Raw genomic sequence first — 17,428 nt, 5'->3', positions numbered from 1 at the left:
GTGGTGCAAAGCTGACAGGCCACGTCACTGTAGGCTCTGCATCCATGTAGGTCAGAACGGAGATTCCAAAGCCGAGTAGAAGCATCATTTGAGGCCAGATTTCTTTTTTTTTTATGTCACCCACTGTTTTATAGCTCAGAGTTCTTTCAACCTGGCTCATTTTTTTCACTTTCCTCAGCCTCTTTTCACACCCTCTAAGTCAGTCAGCTTCGTTTAGTCCCAGTGCCCCTTCTACCTGCAGGAGGGATGAAGTCATGCACTGCAGGCTCGGTGCAGATCCCTCCCTGCTCGCTGTGCCCTCCCTGTGCCTGCCACTCAGTCGCTAGCATATGGGCGCATTGTTGTGCCAATGCTCCTCCCATAACACCTGACTCTGTCTAGTCACGCATAGCGGGCAGTGCACACACACACACACACACACACACACCAAGAGACAGGACATACACAGCTACACTAAAACGCCGCCATCCTTGCATGACGGGCATATCCTTGATTGTCCCCTGACGTTCACCACCGTGAGCCTCGCCACCAGCTGTGGGTAATGCGCACTGTGAAGACACCCAGTCAGTGTAGCACGAGCACACTTGACACAAACTGCACTAGATGGAGTTAGTCCATCTTTTGTTCCAGCTTAACTTTGAAGACGACAGAGAGTGGCACTAACATGCTCAGAGGGTGCGAATCCCCAATGGTGCCAACCAGGACAAAAATATGCATGCACTCTGGTGAGGGAGCTGTGATACCAGCAGTGTAATCCTCAGACAGACAGACGTCAACAGATTCTTACCTGAAGGAAATGGTTACAATAGCTCAACATGTTCCACGACATGTTTTTTTCTTTTCAGAAAGCCATAATTCTGACCTAGAAGGTTAAAATGCTGCATCACATGACTGAGATAAGGCTAAGAGGTGACAAAAGTGCATCATTGTTTAACTCGCATGTTCTTGTAACTTATATAAATGAAGCATCGGCCACTTTTTAACATATTTGAGACATGGAGGAGTTCAAAATGCAAGGTCGTGACGTTCCCCTCCACTTCCAGGCATACTGCAGAGAGTATTTGTAAAGGTCTGTATGCCTGCTGTGGATGAAGTGTATAAAAAGTATGGCAGGTGTTTCAGGTCAGTGTTTCTGCTCGCCATTCGTTCATTGATGCCACACACACACACACACACACACACACACACACAACCTGAGAGCCAGGCTTGGAAAAGAGACAGGTAGGAAAATGGTGGTAATTATCGTTAGTTCTTTGTGATTAACCGAGTGACACACACACACACACGGGTGTGCGCGTACTGCTGTGATGCCCTCTGCTGTGTGCCACAAAATGGCGGAGTGTGTGTGTGTGTGTGTCCTAGCAGAGGCTGTGTCTGTAAGAGAGAGATGGGAACGAGGCCAGGCAGAGGAGGATGCGAGGACTTGGCTAGCAACAACTTTGTGTGTGTGTGTGATAACATTCAGGTGTGAGAGGGAACATCGACTGGCTTGGAGAGTGGAAAGTCCCGGCCGACAGCTCCATTTACTGTTTGTGTCTTGCAAAGACACGCAAACACACACATATAAAGAGCATATGCACAGGTGTAGGTGTAAACATGAAGCTCATAAAAACATATATTCACACACAAAGGACAGACAGAGGCGGGAGAATGTCTCCTACAGGTAGCGTGACCTTCACTCCAGCTCTCCTTTCCCTCATCTGTCCATCCATCTCTCCCTTCCTCCTCTCCTCCTCATGTATTCCCCGTAATTCAGCGCTCAGTTGCGTGGCAGGTAATTTGTGCGCTATTGGAGATTAAAGTTTAATTAGTGAGCGAGGAGTCATTTGGGTCTTACTTGAGTGGAATAAGGCAGCAGAGTGTGTGTGTGTGTGTGTGTGTGTGTGTGTGTGTGTGTGTGTGTGTGTGTGCTCGCTCACCCTAACACATCAAGGCTCATCACCGAGAGAGAAAGCAGGAGTGGGAGTAGAGGATCCAATTCCTCCTTTCATCAACGAAGAACAAAGGATGGAGTCTTCCCCCTTTCCTCTTCATCTCCTCTTCCTCCTCCTCTTCATTTCTCTCTCCCCCCCCCCCCCCCCCCCCCCCCCCCAAGCTTAGTTGGCAGAGTTCCACAGCCATATTCACACTTCCCTGGTCCCTGGCGACACACACACACACACACACACATCACCGCTGCCACCATCACACTGCACCACATGCGGGAAAGAGAGAGAGCAGGGAGGTGCAGAGAAAGACAAGGAGCTAACTTTGTCTCTCTTAATCTATCTGTGAGAAATGACCGATAGATCTGTCACCTGAAGTGAGAGGCGTATCACCTGAGACATCAAGGCCTGAACACCCCCCCCCCCCCAGCATCTCTCTCTCCATCATTCAGCCTGCCGCCGTCTGCTGCTCTCTGCTTCAGTCTGCTTTCTGTTTTATCTCTCTCTCCTACTGGAAAACAAACTTTTGTCATCTGTCTTCTCACTTTGTTCTTTCACTACTCCTGGTCTTAACAACGTGGACATCAAACATGCCATATGGTCACACAGTAACATGGCTGCCCGCTCGCTCTGCACGCTCTGGTGTCTTGATGGCAGTGTTTGCTAATGATGAGGGAGTCTGCATCTCAGCGCCGCTGTTATATCTCCGGCTCGAGACACTAACGCAAATCAATAGGCAGCACGGCCCCGCGATAACGATCTCCGTTTCTCCTCTCCTCCCTGCATCTTCTCTCCATTCCCCTCATCACTGTACCGGTGCCCCCACCCACCTCTTCCTCCCTGACATCTGCCTTGATCTTGCAGCTTCAATCTATCTCTCCCCTTCTCCTTCCCACTCTTCCTCTCTCCTGTCTCTGTGCCCTCAATCTCACATCCTCTTCCCCTCTTCTCTTTTTTCTCCTCCCTCTCCTGCTCTGTCTTTTTCTCTCCCACTTCCCTTGATCTCACGTCGCTCCCTCACTTTTGCCCTTTGTTACCTCCTTTGCATCTCTCCTGCTGCCTTCTTTCTTCCCCTTCTCCCCTTCTCTCATAACATATTTCCTTTTCTCCCTTCCCGTCACTATTCCTCACCCATCCCACCGCTGGTCTTCCATTTGTTCTCTCCTGTCCTCTATGTTTGCCCTCCATTGCCTCCTTTGTCACACCATCCCTTCTGCTCTTTCTTCCTATGGGCTATACTTCTGATCTTCTCAGACCTGTTGGATCAAACTCCTCGCTCCCTTCTCTGTAGCATCCTCTCATCTCACTTATCTTCCATCGCTGTATCAGTGGCTAGCCTGCTTTTAGTGTCAGTGTGTCTGGGTCTGCAGATGGAGTGAAGTATTCCCCAGTCTGGCTCTCAGGTAACAGCAGAGAGGAGAGAGAATGCTGTGAATCTGCAGAATGAGCATCCAAAAAACAAACATAAATGCTCGCGTGAGGCTTTTAATTTCCCACCGGGGTGGATGGGAGTTAAAACTGCGAGGGACACAGATGTATTTTAAAATTGGACCTTCGAGGAAAGGCGTCATCATTGAAAGAACATCCTGTGGACCTCGGGGCTCGACAGGGAGAGTGTCTCTTAGGAAGCCGAGAGTCATTCAAGACCATCTGAACCTGTTACCTGACAAGAGTCTATATGAGAGAGACAGACTAACAGCAGATGACATTACTCATCTGTCAGATTCTTGAGCCGTATGTGGCCGGTTCCACTACGGTCCGATGTCACGCCCCTTTCCACCCCTTCCATCAGCCTGATTATTGATTATCCTCAGCAGGAGTGCACTCCTACGGAGGAGAGCCACCTCCAGTCGTCCCTGTTGGTTAAAAGCAACGTCAAAGACATTTAATGGAGCTTTTGCCTTCTGATGTCACACAACACACAGAGCCTTGTACTTGTTGCTTCAAAATATTCAAATATGTGTTGTTAGCAGAACACAAAAACTTTGTGGATGTGGAAGAGGCCCCCGGGGTTCATGGGAACTGTAGTCCTAAAGTTTGGATCCTGTATTTGACCCTTGTTGTTATGACTTGTAATGCACGGCTGGATGACACTCACCAAAGAATGTAATATATGACCTTTATATGACCTCACTAACATGTTCACCACTTATCACTGTACAATGCACACAAGCACGGGACTCATATAAAGACACAAAAGCTGCGGCAGGAACATCTGAGACGACTGCTCATCACCACAACAAATCTGTCCTTCAGGCTATGGGTTCAGTATGCCAAACCAAAGAGCAGCCTGCTCCAGTCTAACCAAAGACAAGGTCACACACCCACATAGGCAGACACACACACACACACACACACACACACTGCTAGCAGCTGTACTGTGGCTACAGGGCAAGGAAAGGGTAAAGAAGATAGAGGACAATGGAGGACAGGGTACAACTTAGAGGACACAGAGAGAAAGGGGAAGTGTGTGTGTCTGTGTGTGTGTGTGTGTGTGTGTGTGTGTGTGTGTGTTACAGAGAGACAGCAGGAGTGACACAGCATCATCAATTAGACGAACCGAAGTGGCACAAAGAGGGAGCAGGTGCAAATCAGTGTGTGCATCTGCATGTGCGTATTAGCGTACATGTGCACGTGTGTGTGTGTGTGTGTGTGTGTGTGTGTGTGTGTGTGTGTGTGTGTACGTGTAAATGAGTGAAGGGATCGAATACATGGGTGTGGAACACACCACACGCCCCAGCAGGGATGTCACACAAGACCTGCTCCAGCTCGACTCCCTGTGCTTCAGTCGAGTACTCCACCCATTACCTGGGAAGGACGGATTTGTGTGTCTGCGCCTGTCTGTGTGTGTGTGTGTGTGTGTGAGAGAGAGAGAGAGAGAGAGAGAGGGAGTGTTTGTCTGGCAGGAAGATGTGCTTTGCTGGACCAAACCGAAATGGGTCACTGCAAGGAATGAGCTATTTCACGTCTGTTTTCCAACCTAAAAAATCTGCACTTTAGTTAAAGAGAGCCGTACCTCATATTTTTTCAGATATGGTGAGCTGGGTTTCAGCCGCCTAAAGAGAGAACTTACCAGACACACTTGGTTCTGATTGCTTTGCTTTGCTTTTGCTTTTGTCTTCTGCTCTCGTCCCATCTTCCTCCTGCATCGTGTCTTTTCTTCTGCTCCACAGTCTCCCTCGCTGGAGGATTCTGATGGAATACCAAGTAGCTATGCGGCCCACTTTACAGGACCCCAACTCCCTTGTGTGTGTGTTTGTGTGTGTGTGAGTGAGTGAGAGAGAGAATTAGAAAGAGACCAGGAGAAAGAAAAGCAGAAAAAGTGTGAGGGAATGAGGAAGGTTCTCTACAGATAGAAGAAGATAGAAGCAGCACGTTCCCTTTGTTCTTGTTTCTGTGGCTGCACGTCTCAGTCTATTCGCACCTATAGGACGGTTACCCAGAGTCCATCAATGCCCTCACACACAGACACATGTGTGCTCATGCTCTCCGCTCGGGCATTGCAAGCAGTCAAGCTTAATCATTGAAGCTCTCATCAAACCTCAAACAGCAACAAACACGCTCATGCTAAATGCTTGAGCACATATTAGCCAACGCTCGGAGGAGCCGCAGTTGATTCATGTTTTTTATCACCTACCTACACACAGACACTGATTGAAGACACACAGCGGGTAATGAGCAATCAGTTTTCCTTTCTGTGATTCTTGTCACATGTCCAGGTATCCACGACAACCTTTGCAAAAGAAAAAAAACCCAAAGCAATGTGATGTGTATGTACTTGATTGCAAGTGTGTGTGTGTGTGTGTGCGTGGCTGTCATTCTCTCCCTCTCTCTCTCTCTCTCATCCCTCTCTCTCCTTCTCCATCCCCACCCTGTCTCATCACTCCGTTACCATGTCAACAAAGCCAGGTTTAGTCCTTCAAAGGGCAACGCTCGGCAGCTGCCCGCTGGAGGTGACCGTGTTGACAGACAGAGAGAGACACAGAAGGGAAAGATAGATGGAAAAAGATAGCAGCGATAAAGGAGAGTTGTGCAGAAGAGCAGAACAAGGGAGGGACGAACGATTTTTGGGTCAAGGCTACAGAATCCTCATCTCATTCTGTGTTATGTCCTAGATCACCTACGAAGTGATGCAGCGATGCGCTTTAAATGAGAACGTTTTCCAAAAGAGAACGCTAACAACATGTTCAACATATGAAAATAATACAGACGCCAGGTGACGTCTGTCATTATTATTTTACTAATAATTGATGTTACAGGTGTGTTTACGCTGCGTCTCTGCTTTCCCATCACGTGCAGGCTTCCTTGTGTGATTTCTTCATGCTATGTGCATGCCTACTCTGAATGGTTACCATGGTGACAGCAGACCCAGGTGATGTTGTTGTTGTTGTTGTTTTTTATCATATGGCGTAATGTGTCCCACTGTGGAGACGTTCCCCTGTTAAAGATCACTGGACATGACCGAAGATGAGCAGAGTTCACACAGAGCTGCTAATGATTTGAAGCCTTTAGTTCATAATAACATCACTTCCTCGTCCACATAGTTCCAGATCTAAAGTAGATAACTGTAGAGGCTCCTGCTCAGAGACAGACACATCTGCCTCGCTTCCTTGTCTTCCTGTCCTGACCTTTATTTATTCTTTCATGCTGAAGCTGCGGCAGTGTGTGTGTGTGTGTGTGTGTTCCTGCAGTCAAGAGTTCCTCCTCTCATCCTCCAGGTTTACGCATTTAAGCATTGTGTGTGTGTAGAATGTGTGATTTGTGTTCCTGATTGTGTGTGTGTGTTTGTGTGTGTGTGTGCAGACGTTTGTGTCTAGAGTGTCATCTTCATCCGTGATGGAATAGACAGCCACGTCTGTGAATGCCGATGAGTCATCCTAAACCCCGGAGACGACACAGCATCTCTCTCTCTCACACACACACACACACACACACACACACAGACCTCACATTAACTGGCCTGCCTCACAGAGCTAAAATGGTCTCTCAGATCAACCTGTGCAAAGCTCATTTTCCTCACTTTTAGATGCGATTTCAAAACGTCAAGCAAGAAACAAGCATTAAATTGTATTTTTATTCTAATGCTTCTGGGATTACTGCCGCCTTTGTGTATCACATGATTTAGAAAGAGAGTTAATCAGATGGAGATGGCAGACAGCAGAGCTAATTCTTACAACATAATAACATTTATATTATATTATCTATTTCTGCCCTGCCTATGACCAGATTTATGTTATCTGTCCACCTGTCTGCCTTTCTAAGTCAGTTGCAGGGCTCCGCCTCCACTCTACGTCTCTTCCATATATGTGACTGGCTGCCAGTGACCCCCCGTGACCTCCAGCTGTGTGTCATGACAATGGGACACTGACAAATGTCAGAGCAGATATTGGCTTCTTCCATCTTCTGAGCCTTTCCCTTGGGTAGAAACCCACCCACACAGTCTGGGCAGAGAACTGCAGAGAGAGAGAGAGAGAGAGAGAGAGAGGGCGGAGGAAGTGTCTGTCTGTCCATCTGTCTGCCTGTCCGGTGTGTCGAACCTGAGCTTATCAAGTAAAAGGGCACAGCAGCCACAGAGCGAATCAGGGGAGGGTCTGAGATCTGAAGGGAGCGACTGATGGACGGAGGCGCTCTGTGTGTAATTAAGAAGGGGGTTGCAGCGCGCTGATTGGGAGCGGGTTGCTGTGTTATTTTGGAGCGTGCTGTGTGAAACAGGGCGTTAAAGGCAGATGTGTTGAAATCAGTGTGTGTGGTGAAGAAGAGGAGGGAGGGGCATGTTTGGGTTATTTTCAAGTGCGTTGTCAGGTTGTCGAGGAGCATGTGAGCTGCACTTTGGTGTGCGGTGCCGGATCCTGTTGTGATGATTCCACTGGTGGTGATGAAGTGTGACTTTTAGTGAATATGCGTGATGCGATTTGTGTGTGTGTGTGTGTGTGCGTCTCCTCCCAAGCCGCTCCACCTCCCCAGCAAACTGCCTCTGCATGCATAATTAACCAGGATGACTGGGGAGGTAAACACATAGGGAGACGCTCCCTCCTTCCACTCTGTGTGCCTCAGTTTGTGTGTGTCTGCGTATGTTTGCCCATTTGCATGGATGTGTGTGTGTGTGTGTGTGTGTGTTTGTTTGTGTCGGATAGACAGGAGTAGGAAAAGATTTGAAGCGAAAGCGCTTCAGAGCGAGAGAGCTGTCCATCTGTGTGTGTGTGTGTGTGTGTAGAGAGAGAGAGAAAGGAGATAAATCCCATCTCAAGCTGCCTCTGAAGATGATGCGATGAAAGAGAGGGGGAGAGAGGATAAAAAAAGAATGAAGGGGGGACTGTAACAGTCACAGCTCTGCGCATTATGAACCATCCAGTGGAACAATCAGATTCACCTCTCTCTCCCCTGTCACCCTTCTCTCTCTCTCTATCTCTACCTCACACTCCTTTCCTTCTGTCCTTCCTTTCTGACAATCTTATATTTGAAGCCAGACACATGTGAGGCAGAAAGGTCGGCCTAAAAGCTCTATAAATCTGCAGTAATATTAAAGATGGCTACGAGGCCTTGATAAGATGTACGAAGCGCCCATTGTAATCAATCACTGCTCTACAGCAGCTCATGTCTGTCTGAAGCCTTTGGCTGATCATGGACCCCTGCACACGATCCACAATTATAAATGCATGTGCGGCTGCATGTGTAGAGTGCACGTATGTGTACGTGTGGTGTTTGCCACAGCTCATATTTCCCAGGAGCCCAGGTTGTAAAACCCACTCAGTAAATCATCTATACCCGTTTGCCCTCTGTCCTTCTCGTCCTCCTCCTCCTCCTGCTTTTCAAACTTATCATTCTATCACTCTTCCCCTGCTCTTGCATCCCCCTTCCTCTCCCAGTCTTTCTCCTCTCTCCCCCTCCCTCGGCTGGCTTCTCTCCTCACATCAGATTCCCCAGCGCCTTGTTGTCTTTCCACTCTCTGTGCCATTCTTCTATTTAGTCAAGGCACAGGAGAGGTTTTAGAGGAAAGCAGAAAATGGAAAGAAGATATTCTGTTGTGTGATGCAAGAAGACAGAAAGGTAAAGGGGACGAGTGCTCAAAAATGAGTAAACAGACAGTTGGACTGACCGTCCAGGAAGATTCACCAGTCTCAGCATGTATCCTTTGTCCTCTCTCTCCTCCCTGACCCCTGCCGAAGCCATGACGTAGTGCGTCCACAAATACAGCAGGCGGCCGACTTCACAATGCCAGGGCTCTGTGTGGAAGGAGGAGGTGGAAGGAGGAGGTGCAACATGGAGGTGGAGACCAGACGTGATGGGAATGAAGACATCACTTAACGCACACACACGTGTTTGATTAAGACAGGAGAGGAAGGTGGAGTAAATTGATTAGGGAGAGAGCAAACACACTGATAACATCCAGTTTATTACAGTACGGTGACGTCTCTGTGTGTGTGTGACGTGTTTGGTCTAAGAGAATCCTTCCCCCTTGTCCTCTGCAGGCAAGTTATTTAGGTCATTTTGTCATCACACACACACAGATCACCTCAGGTGAAGCAGTAGTAGCTTCAGGCGAGGGGAGACAGAGTGGGGGGGGAATCATCACCAGGAATCCACATGTGTGTATTTCACCATGAGTGTGTGTGTTGTGTGAATGTGTGGCAAGAATGAATGCATGCAATATGGACTTACTGCATTCCCTCGTGGTGCACACACACACACACATGCACACACACACACACACACACTGTATTTCAGAGATGAATAATGCTACTGTGCGTCTGGTGGGATGCACCACTGTCCCCGGGGTGGGATGAATGCCGGGATATTGTGCTGCAACTGCCTGACACACACACACACACACACACGGCTCTGTCTCCAGGTGACTCCTCTCCTTTTATAGAGCTCTCCACCCTCCTTTCTTCCGTTCCCTTTTGTATGTATGCATAAAACACACTCCCATTCGCCAACACACACACACGCACAGGATGGGGAAACAACAAACAAACACAACACACAACAAACATAAGTGCTCTGTGACACCCTACTGGTGAGCTGAAGGAATGCGAGCAAACACACACACACACTAATACTTCCTGCTTCCCTTGGAGGAAATTGGGAGTTTGCATCTGTACAGGACAAGAAAAGTAGAGCTCGGTTAAACCTTTTAAAGAACACTGCATCAAAAACCATTGTTTAAGTAATAAACAGAAATATCTGAGTGGGGTCAGAAAAATGTGCAGATAATATTTGATCAAAAGAAAACTTCTGATGTGTGTGTGTGAGAGAGAGGAAGTGTAAAAACATGTCATCCTCATTTTTCTTCTTCATCTTTGTCCAATCTGAGGTATGAACAGAGTGACTGGTTGAACTGTGGGTCAGCAGCACTAACCTTTTCTTTTTCTTGTTTTGCTCTCTCCCTGCCATCAGAACCCCCAACCCCCCTTCCCCCTTTTCCCGTCTCACCTCACCTCCCCCTTCCTGCTCTGGCTACAGACGGAGAGAGTTATGCAGTCCTTCCGTGAGCGCAGTGGTGGTTACCACAGCAACCAACCCTGCTACCAGCAGGAGCCCCATGAATTATCCCGCCTGGAGACCTACCGGCAACACCCGCACCATCCCCATCCACAGCACCCGCACCCAGGCCCCGGTCCACATCCAGGCCCGGGGCCAGGGCACACGAGGTCAAGCTATGAGGCCCATTCACTCGCAAACCCTACAACCATGCCTCCAGCTGGTGGACCAGGAATTGGAGGAGGACCCAAGGACTGTTACAGCCAGCAAACCTACGCTGGTTACCCAGGAAATGGTGGAGGGAGTGGGAATGGAAATGGGGGCTCAGCACCCTCACAGACAAAGAAATCCTTCAGAGGAAGCAAAGTACCCCAACCCAACCCCAGTCAGCACATGCAGGGTCCTGGGGGCTACAGTAACCACATGGGGCCTGGGAACTACTCGGCCCAATATATGAGCGAGGGGCATCTGCAGCAGAAGTGGGAGGATCCAGCACAATTAGCACAGTTTGACCAGGAGCTAGTGGGACGTTTGGAATCCAGTGGTACCCCTGCACCTAGCTCCTCTCAATACATGGACCAGAATATTCTGGCGCATTCTCAGACCCAGTGCCACCAGCCGTCTACCCCTGCTTATACCAGCCCCCATCACCAACCACACCCTCCAAACCCTGCACCCTCACCCCTCATGTACCCTCAGAGTCACCTGCACTACCCACAGCACTCACCCTCTCCGTCACCATACATAGAAAAGTGCAGCACTATTCCCCATTGTTATAAAGGTTACAACATGCCACCAAATTCCCAGTATGGGAGACAAATGAACAGCCATGGCAATCTGAAGCAGGGAGGCTACAGGCCGACCCAGAACAGTTATGGTTACCAGCAGCCTCCCTCCAGAAATTATGAGCAACAGCCCCCTTTACATGCCATGACCAACCCCCAAGAGCCCCACCCTAAATACCAACACTTTAACCAACCCCAACAAAACTACTGTCTCTCAGAGCTGCCTGTGAGGTCACCTGAACAGTATTATCAGACGTGTAGTCCCTCCTCGAGCCACTCCCCTGCACGCTCAGTGGGGCGCTCCCCTTCATACAGTTCTACTCCTTCACCACTAATGACGAACCCAGAGTCATTTCAGTATGGCCAACCACCCATGACCCCTGGGGCAGCCTCCTCCTCCTCGTCCTCTTCAGCTGGTTTGCAGGAGCCAGCCAGTACCAACGCCATGTTAATGCCCCCACGCTCACACCCTTCACCTAACGTACCCCACGCAGCCCCCCACAGCTACACTACTACACAACAGGTTCCCACTATGAAAGAACGCTTCTCAGAGAAGCTATTATCAAACCCCAGCTTGTGGAGCTTGAATGCCCTCACCTCTCAGGTGGAGAATATCTCCAACAATGTCCAGCAGCTACTGCTCTCAGAGGCCCTGGTGGCAAACAAAAAAGGTAGTAAGCGCAACAGTGGTGGCAGCAGCAGCAGTGCTGGAAGTGGAGCTTCAAAAAAGGGGGAGGAGTACAAGAGTCCTCCATATCCAGATAGTGGAAGTAGTGTTAGTGGGGGCCCAATGCAGGACCCTTACTCTACCCCTCAGCACCAACCATTGCCCATGGAGCTCCATGAGGGGGGTTACTCCAGCAGTAGTGAGGAACCACTGGAGAGGGGTTACTACTACTTTGGCCAGGGCAGAAGTCCCGCCCAGGCCCATAACAACACACAACTCAGCTTGGACACAGCATCTTCATGTTCAATGGCATCTCCAGATGATATGTCTACCAGGTCTGGAGACTCGGGTCTGCACAACCTAACCCCTGACCCTATTAGATGTCAGTCAGGGCAGGGAGGAGATGGTATGAGCACTCCAGTGAAGAGCATTGGCGACGAGAGGTCTCCAACAAGCATCACAACCCCTAGTCCCCTGAAACAAGAACGAGACTCTCCTTCAGATATACAGCATGTCAATGAGCCTGTCAAAGAAAATTTCGAAGAATCAGCATGGACTGAGAAATTAGCTGACAAAGAAGAGGTGACGACAGAAAGAACTTTGTCTGACAGTGAGAGAGATTTAGACACAACAAAATCTACAGAGAGGATAGAGAAATGGGCAGATGAAGAGGATGAGAAATGCTCAGCTGTCTACAGCAATGAAAACAAAGACTCAACAGAAAAAAACTATTGCTATGGGGAGTCAGTGTACCAAGGGGTCCAGAGCAAATATGACCCTGATGCAAGAGATTCAGTAGAACAGTCACCGGCCGGCCTGTCTGATTCCAGCCACAAAGATCACTTTGGCCAAGAGATGAAATCAGAGGCATTCCAGTCTGAGTCGCCAACTGCATCTGAGAGCTCAGTGAAAACATTGCCTTTCATTTCTAGTGGTGACCTTGAGCCAGATCAATATTCCACAGAGAAGGAGGACAGCTCAGAAAACACCTCTCCAACCCCCCGAGTTGAAGCCTTGGAAGAGAGAAACTCAGACAAGAGAGAGAGCAGAGATCAAGAGAATGAAGAAGGGGTGGAAGAGGAGGGAGGACGAGAGGAAGAAGTCACTGAAGAGGATCAAGAAGAATTGCAGAAACAGCAGAAATGTCCTCTTTCCCCTCCTTTGTCTGCAGAAATTAAGGTGGATCTGGAAGAAGAAGAGGAAAAAATGAGCCAATCATCACCCGAGGAGCACATGAATAATAGAGATGGACTAGAGAAGCCTTCTGGAAATCTTGACAGCAAGACAGAGATCCAGAGCATTGAGCTCCATGCTGGCAATGAGTGTGCAGGACCGCCTGCCCATCCAAATGCTGCAGCAGTAACTGCAGCAGCAGACGCATCTGCAAGGGAGTCAGCCATTGGTGACACGGCCCCTCAGCCTCAGTCTGCAATGCCAGTCTTCTCTGCACTCAATGACAAAGCAACACCCCCAGTTCAGGCTAGGGATCATATTGATCACAGTGATGCTAAAGTGCTAGAGCCAGACTCTCCTCAGTTGCCAGGGAAATCAATACTTCCATCAGCCCCCTCCTGGGCAGACACTCCACCTTCCCCCAAAAAGGGTGATGAGGATATGGAGCCAGGTATCAGCTGCTCAAGTGCTGTGACCCCCCAGGCCAAGCCAGAGCCTGTGGCCCCGTCTGCTCAGCCAAGGGCATTTGGACGTAAGCATGCCAGGGGCAGAAGAAGAATAATGCATTCAGGTGTGGGAATCCGGCGACAGCTAAGCTTGGAGAGGGAAGGTGAAAAAGAAGAGGACGGAACCCACTTGCCTCCACAAAAACCCAGCATGCCTCCAAGCAAAACTGTGCTTTTCTCAGAACAAATGGATCTAGCTCATAAGGAATCTATTGTGAGCCAGACCCCCAAAATGCTGACTGATGCATTTCGATCCAGAATGTGCACTCGCTCATTCAATGCACCTGACTTGGGACCCAAAGTTGAACCTCATGTGAAGAGAAAACCAGGCCCAAAACCAGGCTCAAAGCCTGGACCAAAACCAGGGCCCAAACCTGGTCCAAAACCTGGGTCAAAATCAGGAGCAAAACCAGGGCCAAAACCAGGACCCAAACCTGGCTTAAAGCCAGGACCAAAACCTGGGATGAAACCTGGGTCAAAACCGGGACAAAAACCAGGACCAAAACCTGTGTTAATTGAAGCAGATTTGCCACCGAAAATTGAGTCTCCTCCAAAACGTAAACCTGGACCCAAGCCAGGGTCAAAAACTGGTCCAAAACCTGGATCAAAACCTGGACCAAAACCAGCTTTAAAACCAGGTCCAAAACCAGGACCTAAGCCAGCACCCAAGCCTGGAGATGTTTTGCCCCACAACGACACTGTACCCACCAAAGGCCAAGTGGGTCGCCCCAAAGGCTCAGTATCCAAAACTAGGCTAGTTCAACAAGAAGAAACCATCCAACCTTTTACAGGACTACAAAGAGGCAGAAAAAGTAAACCAGTAAACCAAGATGTAAAATCAATACAAACAGAGGAAAAACCAACGAACCAAGAAGCAAAGGCACCAGAGAAGGAGAGTAAGAACATGGTTTTAAGATCCAGAAAGCCCTCACAGGAAAAACTGTCAAAAGAAAAACCCCTCAGTGAGGAGATTAAAACCCAGACACTAGCAGAAATTAAAGATGATGTTTCTCCAAAGGTAGAGGAGCTCATGGAAGAGACTAGCACTCCAATTCCTAAATCGGTCAACAACACAGATGTTTCAGAGGTCTCAACCACACCCCCGGTCCCTAGTGAACAGTCTGAAGAAAAGACAACCTTTCCACTTAAACGGAAACCCATCCCAGAGATTTCTCCAATACCAGTAAAGAAAAAGAGAGGTCCAAAGCCCAAACCAAAAACACTGGCACCCCAGCCTCCCCTGCTGGAACAGGTTGTCACTACACCGAAAGAGAAGGTTGTCCGGGGCCCTAAAAGAAAGCGAGGGCCACCCAAAAAAGACCCCGTGGTCACTTCTGTAACCAAAGAAACTCCTCTGAACATCAGTGGACCTGACAGCACTAATGACACCCATGTGGTGCTTCCTCAATGTCCCACTAAAACAAAGGTTCTCCCACCACGCAAAGGCAGGGGACAGAAATATGAGGCCATGGTGCAGAAAATTACATCTCCTAGCTCAAAAAAACACCTCCCAATTCCACAGCTAGACAGCAATCAAAATGATGATGTGACAACCAAGGTTTTGTCTGAACACGTCTTAAAGGAAGGTGAGACTTCTATACTGATAAATAGCACTGAGTCTAGACGAGAAGGAGTGAAACAGCATGAAGGGGCAGTAAAAAAGGAGGAGGTGGCACAAGAAAGAGAACAGCATGAACAGAAATCAACACCAGAGGGGGTGAGACAAGGGGTGGAAGATAATGTTGTAAATAAGAATGAAACAATACAGGAAAAGCTCAAACCAGGGACTCACATTGATGTCACAACTGACAAGGACTGGAGTTCAATAGAAGCTCCTGGTGAGTGGACACAACAGAACTTAGAAAATGTGTCTGTTTCTGAAGTCAAATCTTCCAGAACCAAAAGGAAGAGATGGGCGATGGTGGAAAGTACAGATGCCTCAGTTCTAGCCTTGGAAGCAGGGAGCCTAATAGTGACAACACCGAGGCTGGCTAAGCAGAGGGCGATTAAAAACAACCATGAAATGCACCTCAAACAGAGGAGGAAGAAGAGAAAAGGCCAAGTCCCTCCAGAGGATGAAGAGACAATTGAGGAGGAGCCAAACCTGGAAACAACAGAACAACAGGAGATGGGAGAAGAGAAAGTAACCCCCACCGAGTCCACAGCGCCTCTGCTGAACAGTCCAGATGACACCATAGAACCCGTCCATGCTACCAGTACAGAATTTATCCATAAACCGCGAAGAGGCAGAAAACCATTGGTGAATCCATCCAAAAGGAAAAGCAGCAAAGCCTCTTCAGAGCAGATCCCTGGCAAACCCATTAAGATCCACAAAAAACCAGGGCCAAAACCTGGGATGAAAGATGCTATGGAGGTAATCGAGGCAGTAGTCAGGGCTGCAGGATGTGAGCAGGCTGAAAAAGAGGAGAGAGAAAAGGAAGAAAGGGAAAGAAGAGAGAGAGAGAGTACAGAAAAACCAGAGACATGTATTGTTGGACCTGTAGTGACAGTGTCAGAAAAACAGACAGAGATCATCTCTGTAAAAAGATTTCGGCGCAGACCAGTCCATCAAAATTCAAAACTGTCTTTCTGTCCTCATGTAAGGATTAACAACTCCAGAGACTTTTCCTCTTGGTGTGCCATCATCAACAAGCCAGAGGACGCAGCAGTGTTCCAGAGACGGAGAAAAAAGGGCATACTCAGAATGAGAAATCCATTCACAGTCGCAAAGGTGGCGCCACACGCTGCAGCCATGCTACAGGGACCCATGGTAAAGAAAAACCTAATCGACAGGTGTCTTACATGTAGCCTGTGTGGGAAGCCAGCAAATTACAAAGACCTTGGTGATTTGTGTGGCCCTTACTACACAGAGGATGGCGTTCCACGGAAGATTCTGACAACTGGGTATGCAGAATCCTTCAGGGAAGAGTCAGACAGGATCACTGACAAGACCAGTAACAGCAGTGAACAACCGGGCAGCTCCTCAAAGACAGAGGAGGAGGGCAGCACAGAAAAGGAGGGAGATACAGAAGCATCCACCGAGGAGGGCAGTAGTAGCAGGCACCATCACTGGCGCTACCGACGGGCAGAGAGAAAGGAAAGGTTGGTTCAAGAGGGTGGTCCACGAAGAGTAACGCTACGAGAGAGGTTAAGAAGGATGAAGCAGCTCCAAACTATCAGCACAGACCTCCCAGGAGACCAAGGAAGCAATGACAGCATGTTTCAAAAGCTGCAAATGGAGGCAGAGTTGAGGGAGCACTGGGCCCACGAAAACTGTGCCATCTGGACCAAGGGGATCATTATGGTGGCCGGGAGACTGTATGGACTGAAGGAGGCTGCCAACAACTCAGCCCAAACGGTACGAAAGCAATTATCAGCAGTGACTGTTAGACTACTTGAATGTGTTTGAATGCTAAGAGAAACACCACGGCCAGTTGTTTCCAGGACCACTGTTAACTTCTGACATTTCCCTCTTCTCTTTTCTTTCTGTCTCTATGTGTCCCTGTTGGTCAATTTGTTGTTTGCTCTTATGTCCGTCTGTCTCACTAACCCCAGAGCTGCTACAAGTGCCAGATTGTGGGGGCGTCTCTCAGCTGCTGTTGGAGAGGCTGCTCTCATAAATACCACTATGTCTGCGCCAAAGAGATAGGTAAGAGACCACAGTGAGAGAAGGAAGAGTGCAACAACGGATGAAAAGGGAAGAGGGAGGAGAAATGAGGAGGGAAACTGGGAACTGGGAAACTGAGCGTGGGATGAGAGGGCAACAGGGAGGGAACAAATAAAGAATGAAAGGAGAGGGGTGGGTAAAACGGGAGAGAGGAAAATGCATCAGAGTAACATTACTGAGTGCGAGGGGAGACGTCTGGGAGCGCTAAGGGAGAGCGAAACAGG

The 17,428-nt window shown here is 48.8% G+C and overlaps 1 protein-coding gene across 3 annotated transcripts in view; it reads left to right on the top strand.

Annotated features, from left to right (window-relative positions):
• The window catches only part of rai1 (retinoic acid induced 1), a 46,009-nt gene that overhangs the window by 24,581 nt on the left and 4,000 nt on the right, over nt 1-17,428 (top strand). For 2 of the 3 annotated variants that reach the window (XM_028412995.1, XM_028412994.1), the window contains exons 2-3: nt 10,323-16,895; nt 17,093-17,186. In XM_028412995.1, the coding sequence (XP_028268796.1) occupies nt 10,401-16,895; nt 17,093-17,186 (6,589 nt within the window). In that variant the 5' untranslated portion in view covers nt 10,323-10,400. The remainder of the gene's footprint in view (nt 1-10,322; nt 16,896-17,092; nt 17,187-17,428) is intronic. The other variant, XM_028412996.1, reaches the window with a different exon arrangement.

The sequence above is a fragment of the Parambassis ranga genome, chromosome 8 (assembly GCF_900634625.1).
Source record: "Parambassis ranga chromosome 8, fParRan2.1, whole genome shotgun sequence".
NCBI classification, from domain to species: domain Eukaryota; kingdom Metazoa; phylum Chordata; class Actinopteri; family Ambassidae; genus Parambassis; species Parambassis ranga.
Note: the sequence above shows the minus strand (reverse complement) of the source record. Positions and strands in the feature narration are given on the sequence as shown.